This window comes from Thunnus maccoyii, chromosome 1 (genome assembly GCF_910596095.1).
Source record: "Thunnus maccoyii chromosome 1, fThuMac1.1, whole genome shotgun sequence".
Lineage (NCBI taxonomy): Eukaryota > Metazoa > Chordata > Actinopteri > Scombriformes > Scombridae > Thunnus > Thunnus maccoyii.
The window spans coordinates 30,727,779-30,740,752 of NC_056533.1; the positions used below are offsets into that span (position 1 = coordinate 30,727,779).

At 37.3% G+C, this 12,974-nt stretch overlaps 1 protein-coding gene across 2 annotated transcripts in view; it reads left to right on the forward strand.

Annotated features, from left to right (window-relative positions):
• LOC121895707 (A disintegrin and metalloproteinase with thrombospondin motifs 7) overlaps positions 1 to 12,974 on the forward strand; it is a 90,981-nt gene that overhangs the window by 42,298 nt on the left and 35,709 nt on the right. For both annotated transcript variants that reach the window (XM_042409131.1, XM_042409138.1), the window contains 2 exons: positions 6,424 to 6,516; positions 8,931 to 9,076. In XM_042409131.1, the coding sequence (XP_042265065.1) occupies positions 6,424 to 6,516; positions 8,931 to 9,076 (239 nt within the window). The remainder of the gene's footprint in view (positions 1 to 6,423; positions 6,517 to 8,930; positions 9,077 to 12,974) is intronic.

Consider the following 12,974-nt stretch of genomic DNA (forward strand, 5'->3'; position numbering starts at 1 on the left):
TAGATGGAGACCACACACGTATTTTTCCAGCAGCAATGTATTTCACTCAGAGCAGCCATATAATACACTTTGTTACCACATGTGCCGCTTTTACAAGCAGCTCCCCCACAATAGAAAAACAACTGTGGGATGCGTACAGATATACAGCACCATCGGCCTGCTCCTTTTAAAATCCACAAATTCAAGAAAACTCAATCCAGTCACAGCTTCCCCCTCACATATTTTGTTGAGTGAGAAATGTTGATGAGAAGAGCTGTGTATGTCTTGGGGTGGGTCCATTTTCCCTGTAAACAAACAGAGTTATATTCACATTTGGTGGTTCTCACCAAAACGCTTTGCATGAATCCTTGAGGCCCAACGTACGTGTTAAATACTTTCCCTTCTTCATAATACATTTCCACAGCCAATATTTATACTTTTCATCATTAATCCTGTATTTTTTACATCCATGTTTACATTATATGGCAGTCTTCTTTGTCATTTTCTAGCACATTGCTACATTTCGTGGCATGTTGCCACCATCAGCTATTGAGTTGTCATTTCACACCCATCATTTGATAAACATGATAAACACTTGATAAACATTTGATAAACACCAGTTTTTGAGGTAAACCATTCTCCAATTGACACGGTCTTTCTCTTTCATCTAGTTTCTTCCGTCCACCTACTTCTTCATGTCTCATGGCTAGCTTCCACTCCACATTTGCAGTCGGCTGGATTTATAGCATCAGCCACATGCGCACAAGTAGAACATGAGATACAAATAAAACAGGAAATGACACATAAATGTATTCCTCCATAGAAGAGAATTCTTTTATTGTAATTGCACAGAGTACAACGAAATTGAGTAGCAATCCTGACATTCACACACAACAAACAGCAATTAAAAATAGACAAGAGCTGACACAAGCTAAATATAGAAATAAAATATACATATTTGCTGTAACTTGTAAAACAGCAAGATATAAAACAATGTGATGAAAAAAGGAAAATCATTAGCAGCTGAGATATTGCACATTTGCTGAATTGCAGCGGCCCTTTACACAAGTAGTGCAGTGCAGGAAAATGTACATACAAAGGTGCTGTTGGCATGTAGACATTTGTACAGTTTTGTATAAATGTAACTGTAAGTATTGTAGTGCTGATAACAACACAGGTCCCAGACAATCATTGTCAGCATGTGGCAGTGTTCAGTTCTCACATGCCTCTGGGGTAGAAGCTGTTCTTAAGTCTGTTTGTCTGTGATTTGGTGGACCTGAAGCATCTACCAGAGAGCAGCAGGTCAAACAGATGATGTTCAGGGTGAGATGGGTTTTCTAGTATGTTGGCTGCTCTATGGAGGCAGCGAGAGCTGAATAAACAGCTGATGATCTTCTGGGCGGTATTGTTGACCCCCTGAGGGGCTCTCCTGTCCGCTGCTGAGTGCCATTAATGGTCACAATCTACAAAGGATACCTTTTTAAAATTGAATATTTGTAATCACAACATCTGACAGATGACAGGTCTGCTGTTTTCAGTAATATTGTAAAACAAATCCTCCAAATTAAACGACCTAATACATCGTTTGACTATGTGCACTCCAGAACGACACATAGGAGCATTTTCTAATCTAGTGCCCCTGTCAGCAGTCATTTGTTACAAACCACTTTTGAAAAATAATTGTGTTTCTTGATGCAGCAATGCCCAGGTTAAGGTCTGGGTAGATTTAGACACAAAAACACTTGGTTAGGTTTAGGGAAAAAACATAATTTGGCCTTTGTTAAAGGCATACTATGCAGGATTTTCCTAAAAAAAAACAATGTGTAGACTCACACAAAAATAATCCTTCGAAATCATCACTTATGACCAACTTGAAGTGTGAGGTCGTGTATGTATCTATAGAGACCACACCCTCTGCCTGTATTTTCTTTCTTTTCTTTTTTTTTTTGGAACATTTTGCTGTTTTCAGGACATTTCTGGGCGTTAACCTTTGGGCAAAAGAACAGTAGGCCATTCCGACATAATGATCTAATGATCTAGAGTGTAAATACAACCCGACACAAAAAACCTCACAAGAAATGCATGACAAATGTTTAGGAAGAATTCCAACTGAAAGGCTTTTCATTTGAAACAAATGTCACTACATTTAATACCTTGGCAGAGTGCAGAATATTTTACTGTTTATCTCACTTCTTAGTAAATTAATTAATTTATTCTAGATAACAACCATCCGCAAATCAAGTGCAATCAGTTTTCCTATTAATTGTGCATACAGTATGCCATTGCTTTACATATATTTTATAGTCTTATTGAATTAAAGCTTGCTTTGGTTTTTAAATTTACCTCCAAACTTGAGTTTGTTCCAGAAACTACAACTAAACTACTATTCTCACATTCACACAAAGCACAAACCAGGAACCAGAAATTTAAAATGCATGCCATGATGATGATTATGTCCATAATAATAGCTTGCAGCCCTCTTGCACACTTCTGCCCTTCAGCCATTGCTGCACACCCTCAACTGTTCTTGCTGCAGCTTCAGGAAATGGATTTAAGTCACTGGTTTGATACCATTTTAGATATCAATGTTCTACCTCAAAAGTGTGTAGGAAAATGCCAAAAATACTGTATGTCAACAAAGAATAAGGGGAAAGCCATTTGAACACAAAAGTAAACTTTCTGCCTTATTCATTTTATCAAGAGTTTATCATTTCTTTCCATTTTCAAGTAGTCTATAAGGGCGGAAATCCATTCAAAACCTTTGGAAAAAAGATGTGAAGAATTGTTGTGGTCCTTCATGTTTGGTCAATAGTTATTAATTGGTTAATGTATTACACCTGTGCACTCAATGGTCTCAATCAAATACTGTTTTACCCGTTGTTGTGTGAACCCAAAACTCCAGACTAAAGCTTTATGTGATGACTTTTTCACAATAAAATATTTACTTTGAATTCATCTCAGTGTTGTATTAGACAGATGTAATGCAGGTTTTTGCTTTTAGCTAAAGACCCTTCAGAAATGCACATTCTGATCTGCTGTGTGCTGGGTATTACACCGGGATGAAAATGTTGTGCTCCCCAAGATTATAATGCATTCGTCAATAATTAACAGAACTGATTTAAAAAAAAAAAAAAAAGGTTTTAGGGCGCTCCGGTGGCTCAATGGTTAAGCTGTATACCACATAACCAAAACGTCCACGGTTCATTGGAGGTCATACTCCTCTCTTTCCCCCTGTGTTTCCTGTCTCTCTCCATTGACTCGAATACAGGCAAAATGCCCCCAAAAAAAACAACTTAAAAAAACAAAACAAAACATGTTTTCTCGATCAAGGAAGCACACATGTGAACTGTCTTGTGTAAAAGGATACAGTTGTGAATTGTGACCATCTAAACAGGTGCTGCTCTTAATGCCAAGTTTCACATTGAGATTTAAACATGAAGTTACATTGACATTAGCTTTGTTAACCTGTATAACCTTCCACATCTACATACACTCCAAGGGCTACACTTCATCAGCATCAGTGGCACATTTGTGTCCTCGGTTAAAGGAATTTCGTAAGTTGCTTGAAACCTGGGTGATTTGGGGACTATGGAGGGTTTGTCTATTGATTGGTTTGTTTTTACATGTGATGCAGCCAGAGGATGATGTCAGGGCAAGCCCTGTTAAACCTCCTGACAGAGGTGGCTCAGCTAGCCATCTGTAAGGCCAGGAAAAATCAGATAGAGGTTACGGGCTAGGTTAACCATCTTTACATCAAAATTCCTGTGGAGTGTGTTGTTCCATCACTGTGACCTTTTCATGTCTTTTGAAAGTAAATCTCTGCTTTGAGAATTTTGTATGATTTTGTATGATATTGTATGATTTCCCAGCCTTTATGCTATCTGAAACAAACACTGGAGATTATTAATTGTAAAAGAAGTTAAATAATGCACACAAATCACTGCTAATTATTGCATTCGGAAAGTTCAAATGGTCAAATCATTTACATTATTCTAATCTACAGGATGAAGATTTGGACCAAAATGCAAAATGTCCTCCACATATTCATCAGAAATGTCAGGCAAAACAACAAGAATGGGCCTAGACCATTGTACCAATCTGCCCGAGAACTCCTTGATAAACAGTGCATTTGACCTTTTGGTGTTATCAGTTTTCCCAGACACACGTTTTAACAGTGTGGGAAATAAACACTTTCTCATTTGTCTCTTCATTCATTATTGCAACAAATATAAGCCAGACCTTTTTCTGTCTTTTTAACACCTCACAGATCTGGTATTGCTGTCGAACAGGGGATAAAAAAGGCAGTGCATATCTGCTTTGCCGTTTTGAATCTACAGACAGGTTTCAAAAATTTGTTCAAAAAAATATTTAATGCATGAGCTGTTACCTGTGATTACATCAGGCACACAGTTCAGGCAGAAATTATTAGGAAAGTGGCACCTTTGTTGACTTGTACTGCAGCACATTTGATTTTAAATTAAACAATGACCTTATGTTTAAAAGGAATAGTTCCATATTTCAGCTTTCTTGCCATGAGTGAGATGAGAAGATCAATACCTGTCTGTACGCTAAATATGGAGGTAAAGGCCACAAGTGGTTAGCTTAGCTTGGCATAAAGACTGGAATTGTGGGGTAACAGGTAGCCCGACTCTGTCCAAAGGTTAAAAAAAATCAGCTTACCAGCACCCTAAAGCTCTCTACTCAAAGGGGAAATACCATCTATTTTGTGATTTTCTGTTATTTGTAATATTGTTATGATGTTGGATGTCTGTTAAACATGGTCAAAGGTCCAAAACTTGAGGTGAACATATGTAAAAAATGCTCCATGTAAGTTGAAAGCCAGGGCTTCAGTCTGCTCTGAATGCTTCCTTTGGAAAGTTTCCTCTCCTTCCTCCTTGTCGTGATGACACCAGATTGTTCGTGCATGCCCATAAATGGCTGTCCTGTAGCCTTTGTTGCTAATATTTTGGATTGTTTGGGCTCAAACATGTACAGATGTATTTGAGAGGGTTCAATTTCGAGTAAAGAACAAGCAAAAATGACATCCAACTCCTACTGTTTGTTTACATAGCTTCGAAGGAACAGCTTCTGGAAGCTAACCAATCAGAACACATCTAAAAGCAGCTAAAGCAGCCAGTTTTTCAGACAGAGGCTGAACTGAGGGGCTGCATAAAGGGTCAGTATAAGATATATAAGGAGTTTGCAAATCATGTAAAGATATTTCAGTAGAGCCCCAGAATATAAATATAGATTTGGAAATGCGCATTATATGGCCCCTTTAACACATTATATCTTGTTTGTTTAATGTTTACTGTACAAAAAACAAAGTGGACTCTTGCTGTTACCACGAGGTTGCCAGGCAACCAGCAGAGACTCCAGGAAGTCACTGCTCGCTCCGTAAAACACCAACTTGGTCAGATTAAACAAGCAATATATATTGTGTTCATTTGTGAGCGGTAGAGGTTCTGGTCAATACTAGGCTAGCTGTCTCCCCTGTTTACAGTATTAACGCTAAGCTATACTTCTGGTGATAGCTTCACATTTAATCTACAGATATGAAGAGTGGTATCAATTTTCTCATCTAACTCGGCAAGAAAGCGAATGGGTGTATTTCCCAAAATGTCAAACTATTGCTTTAAAGTGCAGATTTAAATTTCAGCTTTCTGTGTGTAAAGATACACTTTACACACAGAAATGTCTTCAAAATCAGCATTTTTGAACTAAAAAACAACTTACTATGGCTACTGAACACTAGGATAAGAAATTAGATTAGAATTCAGCAGATATTGCCAAAGGCTGTCATTTCATGTAGAAGCGTCTTACTGTGATGGTTTTCTAGGAGATGGGGGATGCTGACTGTAATGCGTATCTGATCTGCTGTGTCTGAAGAGATGACACGTCTTATCACACAGAGCAAGAACACAGAGCAAGAACAAACACTAGGCTTTGCGAGTGGGGATATGTTTCATCCATCAATATTAATGACATCATTTTGTACTTGTACTGCTGAATTCAGGCGATTTAATCAGACAAATACTGTGAGCAAACATGCAGGAGCAAATCTGTATTGTCAGATGAGAAAATTAGACAAAGATCCATAGTACTTATGATATTTATCACTTAAAACTCCAGCAGAAACAGTTAAGAACTGGAGGATACCATGCATTATTTATTTGTAATGCAAAATGTTAAAACTCTGCTTTTGATGGTATTTCATCACCATTTATGCTGTATATTATTCAATACTCGTGTTTTCATTTCATTTAAGTTCGTATAGCCTTCATTGCTCGCTAGACCTTCTCTCCTCTGGCCTTCTACGGCATCTCTCTCCTCTTGATTATTTTCATTCTGTACTTCCATTCTGTATTTAGTGATAATAACCAACAACAGCATGTTTGAAAGGCACATTGTGGCAGTAAGATTTCTCTCTCTCTGCTTTCCTAGAACGTATGCAGCACTCTGTGGTGCACTGTGGGAACAACCTGCCACTCAAAGCTAGACGGGGCTGCGGATGGGACCAGTTGTGGCGAGGACAAGGTGAATCTTCCATTTCAGGAGACGTGGATTGTTATAAGGATGCAGGTTTTGATTTCTTTAGGGAAGTGCTTTGACATTGAGGGCCCTATTTTAATGATCTAAAGCGCACGGTCTGAAGCACAAGGCGCAAGTGCATGTAGGGTGTGTCCGAATCCACTTTTACTATTTTAACGGTGGAAAAAACTGTGGATGCACCAGGCGCATGGTTCAAAGGGGTTGTCCTTAGTCTCTTAATTAAAGTGTGTTTTCGGTGTAACATGCAATAAACCAATCAGAGTGTCATCTCCCATCCTCTATAAAAGCTAGGTGTGCTTGCACCTTGGCGGATTGCTATTATGATGGCACATTTTCCAAGTAGTAAGAAAGAGCGCTTCACTGCAGAGGAAACGGATCTGCTTGTGCACAAAGTGAAAGCACACAATCCATAACGAGCATACTGGCCCCTGCTGCTCCTGGAGCCTCCAGTGGCCAGTTTCAGACCACCAGTTTAAGATCCTGTTCATTAATTTGTTGTGAATGTATTTTCATTTGGTTTTTGAAAAGGTTCTTTTTTTTTTATTACAGCTTTGGTTTCTTTAAAATCGTTTTGTTCAGTCATGGAGTAACAGATAAAATCAGCTGGATTTTAATTGCCTGGAACCTGATTGCTTTACTCTCAAAAATCTTAAAGAATATTTGTTAAATATTGTTCAAAAATTAAATCATTCATTTTAATCATTTAAAGAATCATCAACACAGTTATCAGGACTTGATCAGCTCTCCAAGGTGCTGATCCTGCTGTTGGCAGCAACTAGAAACAGTCCAGATTTATTTTCTTCATTAGTTTAATCATTGTTGTCATCTCATTTATTTCCTCATGTCCTCTTGTATTGATGCAGCAGGAAAGTCGATCTGTGTCTGAGCCGCTGTTGTTCATCTGTTTAAATACCTACGTGTATTGCCACGATTTGGTCAAATAATTAGACAATTTTATCCGTCATTGCTGCGACTAGTTAATTCTGATAAATGTTATGACTAAGTATTATGACATGTATTTTTTAAATTATGCTCATGTACACAATATTAATCTTTAACATTGTAAGCCTTTTATTTGTAATCTATTGCATGTCTGTGCGCTGCTGCGTGTCCTGTGTGTGTAATAAGCAGGATTTATGTTGTTCACTCGTCTATGTAGGTGCATATTACTTTCTTGATAATGCGCCCTTAAAATAACAATGAAACATCGTGCCATTGACTTGAGACCAGGTTTTTGTCAGTCAATAGCGCAATCACTCTCTGCTGCCTCAAGATAGCAATGCGCCAACAATGCGCCTGACCACACCTCATTTTAAGACCAACACGCCCATGGGCGCTCTGATGGGCAAAAGTGCATTTGCTATTTAAACAATGTGGGTGCTGGACGGGAAAATGACAACTGCATCTGTCTTAAACTAAGACACTTGCGTTGCGCTTGGCACCACTTTGCGCTGGGTGTAAGATAGGGCCCATAGTGTTTTAGTTAATGGGAGTCATTCCTGTCTGCAGTATTTATTTTTACAAGTTGGATGTGACTAAGATCATAGAAGTCAACATGTGGAAGGGCTGGTGCAAGACTTCAGGGACCTCAGTGGAATATGATCCTGCAAACCTGTGTAAAGAGAGGACTTTCAATGATTAAATTATTGCAGAACAGCGTCCCTTAATAAAGATGAGTTAAACCAATAGATATTAGCTTTTTGCAGATACTGTATATTGTATTGATGTATATGTCAGCTGATAAGTAACAACGACTGACAGTACAGAAGTGCCAAAGATATGTTTCAGGTAATTTAGAAATATTGCCACCACAACAAAGGTTGTCCACCAGAGAGCTGTGACAAGTTTATTTTTTAACTGCAAAATGTTCTGCATAGAACATATCTCGGTCACAATTTAAGGGATCTCTATCAAAAAGGTTTGTGTGCGTTATGTGTTTATGTAAAAAAGAATATCAGGCAATATATCTCATAGACCTCTCTCGCAATAATTGGTATTAGCATTAAAATATCCTATATTGGTCAAAAGATAATTATTGTATATGGAAAATACCAAAACTAGCAAGTAACACTGCTTTAAAGGTGTTTTTAAATTGTATTATTTTTAATTAATTGAGTAAATGTGCAGAAGAGAAAAAAAACACTACTTGAAATAACTGAAAGTAAGACATTAAATTAACCTTGCAAGGCTTAAAATTATCTGCTCAGTACAGTTTCACTCTTATGGAAAGTCCAAGATAATCAGAAAATTAAAAAACTTCACTCACAATACAACGGTGCACTCAGACAGGATGTTCAGACAGCAACGTGGATGCTGCTTTTGCCCAAAGAACAAGAAAATTAAGCTTACAGTACATGTTATGTCATTTGATAATGTAAACTGTGCTGTTTTTTCACCAGTGGTGTATAAGTGGGGAGTGTGTAGCAGTTGGATATCACCCAGAGAGTGTAAATGGCGGCTGGGCGTCGTGGAGTGATTGGTCACCCTGTTCGAGGTCATGTGGGGCTGGAGTCCAGAGTGCCCAACGAGACTGTGATAACCCAGTGTAAGTTTTACATTTTATCCAGAAATACTTCAAGTTTTTTTTGTTTTTATTTATGGAGAATAAAAATCAGTGATAATGCTAATAACATGAGTGAAGCACACAGACAAGTGGTTCCCAACCTTTTTAGTATGACGTTCCCTCACAGGCAGATGAGCTCAAGTCCACCTTCATCAACACCACTCATCATGTTCCAAGTGTGTCATTTTGAATTAATTCTAAACTGGATGTTATGCAACAACATTAATTATATACAAGTGGATGTTGTTACAATAATTGTTTCCTATAAGACACAGTCATCCTGAAATTATCACTGTTCTGGCCTGTTTGTTCTCTTATTTTCTGTTTTCAGTAAGTTTAGTGAAGTTTGCATTTTTACTACCACTTAGAGAGCCCGAAGCTGCATTTCTCAACCATTTATCTATTATAACTATTTCAACTTCTCACATACTCTCAATCACAACATATGGTGTTTCTGTGTTACAACTGACTGAAGTCATTGACAAACTGAGGTGTGTCCTGTGCAAACAGCCTCAGTCATAGCTGGTAGTTTATTGAATATGGTGACGATGGATAGTACTAAAGATGACTCTCATACCAACTTGTTATCTTATTAGTGTTAATTATGGATATTTTTCTTATTAAAGCATAATTTCTAATTTTCCAAAGCAGCTGAGCTACTCCACAATCTTCCCATGTGCCCCCTGCAACTGCAAAAGTACTACTGGGTGGGAATCACTGGTGTAGAAACAACTAAATCTGTATTTAACTTTCTCTGGACAAGAAGAAGAAAAACATCACTCAGTTATTTATAAAAATTGCACCAATACTAATATATCCTTTAATATTAATTCTATAAACATGATATCAGTTGTGCCATTAAGGGTAAAAAACAGCTGAACTTTGCTTAGAAGATATGTTCAGTCTGTAATGTGTGAATAAGTGTTTTTGTATGAACAGGGAGAGATAACCTATTTTGTGAAATACATGGCAGATAGTTTGATTGACATATGGGTGATGAAAGGAGCATCGGGAAGTAATTCACACTTTTTATCCACATGTGGCCTGCCAGTAAGAGACAGAAGAGGTTATTATGTAATCTACATAGAAGTAATATATCAGTAAAAGATATTGGATAGGTATCACAGTATCAGTGTATATATTATTTAAAAAATGCAGTGCAGTAATTTGTGTTCTCTAGGCTGCATTTTTTGTATATTTGACTTTCATTTTTCTTACTTTTGCCAAAAATGTTCATTCTGTGTATTTACATAAAAAGACAAAAAAGGATATCAGTCTTTATGCCTTCAAGGGATTTTTTTTATCGTTCTCATATATTGATATCTGTATTGGCTTAAAAGTCCCTTTCTTGTTTAGACTTTGTTGGCTTAACTAAAATATGGTCTCAGTAAATCTTGAAAACAAAAGTAAAGTGTGGCAGTTTGTTTTGTCTGCCAGGGCTTGCTCCTTGTCAGAAGTTCGTGAGTTAAATTTAAAGATAAATGGACAATGTAATCAACAGGTTTCTCAAGTAAAATATCTCAACCTAATGTTAAAGTCTCACCTAAAATTTGAGAAGCATGTTAAAATGGTGATTGAAAAAGCAAACGTACATACATTTAGACTTATCAGAGATTGTTTACCTATATTATGCTGCAAACAGCTTTATGCATTCCATGATCTTTTCATAATTAACGTATTGTGTTACTTCTTGTTCACAAGCAGCATCTTCAACAATCAAGCCTCTTATGATGATTTATAATGGAGCAATTAAAAATCTAGACAGGAAGCCAATATTGAAGATTGCACAACTGACAATTATTAAATATGTTTTGTTCATTTTATTAAATTTACTAATCTTAAACTCATTTATAAATGCCTAAATACCCGGGCTCCTCTGGTGCCCAGTGACCTCTCATGGTTTCTGGCTCAGTAACATGAGATGCATCTACTGGGAATTGTAAGGAGCCCTTTTGTAAATCCTCACTTGGACAGACAGCTTTTTCTGTTCAGGGGATCAACATGTGGAACTCTTTATCCACAGATCTTAAAACGGATTATGACTGTGAACATTGTAACTCAAACTGAAACAGTTTTTAAAGGGGGATCATTCATGTAGTTATGAGTGTCTGGTGCTTGTTGTCTTATGAAACTTTTATGGTATTTGTGAGTTGTTTGTGTTTTGTGCTGCTTTGTATGCACTTTATCGTTGAGTTTCGTGTTTTTAATGTATTCATATGTATTGTTGAGGGGTTTTGTTGTGCTTTAATGTATGTATATGTATTGTTGAGTCTTGTGCAGTTCCATATGCATTTACTATTCAGTTTTATGTATTTTAAAGGTCCATCCAGGGATGGCAATTGCAAACTAGCTTAGGCTATAAATGTTGTAGTATGTGGCATTAGTTCATGCTATATACATCCCTATACAAATAAACATAAAACAAGAAAGAAAGAAAGAAAGAAAGAAAGGGGTATAATCTACATAATAGTAAGCATCTAAAAAGTAGTAGAAATTCAAAATATTTTCAATTAAGTTTATGTAAACTTTCCTGATATTGGGTTTGAATTGGGCGTGGTTATGCTCGGACATTTAGCCTAATACGAAAATCATGGAATAAATTCCACAAACCAATCATAAATAACGTGACGTGCTGCAGTAAGTGTATTGTCTCATTTGTGGTTGCCAGAGTTTCTGCGTCATTGGTAGCGTTTCTGCATCTCAACTCAGTTAATTTTGCTATATTCTTCATTACTGCAGCTATTTAGCCACTGTACATTTAAACATACACTAGTTCTGCTCAAGCACTCTTAGCGCTCTCCTTTAGCGACTTTCTTGCAAGTCACACAGTTGTTTACATGCTTTTCAGATCTGCTAAATACGTTAGCTTAGCAGTTAGCAATGGCTTCTCTCTCTCCCTCTCGCTCTCCTGCTCTCTTTTGTTCCATGTGTCTTATGTTTAGCTATTCCCCTGCCTCCTTTAGTGATACATGTAATAAATGTAATATATTTACTGTGTTGGACGCTAGGCACAGTGAGTTAGAAGTGAGGCTCCACGCCATGGAAACTCAGTCGTTAGCTACTGTATTTAGCTAGCCCCCAGTGGCCGGTGCAGGTGTCAATCAAAACATGATCTGCCAAACCTACACAGTCTTGAGAAATGGTCTAAACGGCAAAATGAGGGTTTTTTTTTAACTAGGTTTTCTAATAGTTATGGATGTTAATTTTCACTGAGGTTTTTGTGGATGCTTACTGAGACACTCAACTTTGATATCATATATGCATTTTTACTGTTTCAAGCCAAATTTACAGAGGCTTTAAGGGACAAGTCTTAAAACAGTGTTAGTTGCCCATATGGACACAGAAACTAAGGTTTTTTCTTGCTGCGATCATTCCTTCTGCTGGCCATTATAAGATCTGCTCCGAATAAGTTTCCAATGTAAGTAATGCAGGACAAAATCTGTAGTCCTCATTCCGTGCCTTCAAATGTTTTTCTGAAGATTATATGAGGCTTTTTATGAGGCACTTTTACACCAAACAGAGACAGTTGATATTGTCTCCCATCATTTACATTGGAATCTCATCAGAAGGGGACCTTTTAATGGTCAGTAACAGGCAAGCTAAACCTCTTTCAACGCTCAAGTGGGCGTCTGACAGTTGTTTTAAAACAGACTTGAAAAATTGCAAACCTATCCTTAAGGAATAAGTAGTGTTTGGGGATAATTAGCTTAGCCTTAGCCTAACTGTGTCTTATAAAAAACATCAGCTAGTGACCTAAATGAACCAAAGCTTTTCATCCTTGTTATGTACAAAGTTCGCTCAAATACATATCTGAATGCTGTCCTCTTTTCTCCGCCATATCACAGCTAAATATTATTCACTGGTAAAGAAAAGTCAATAA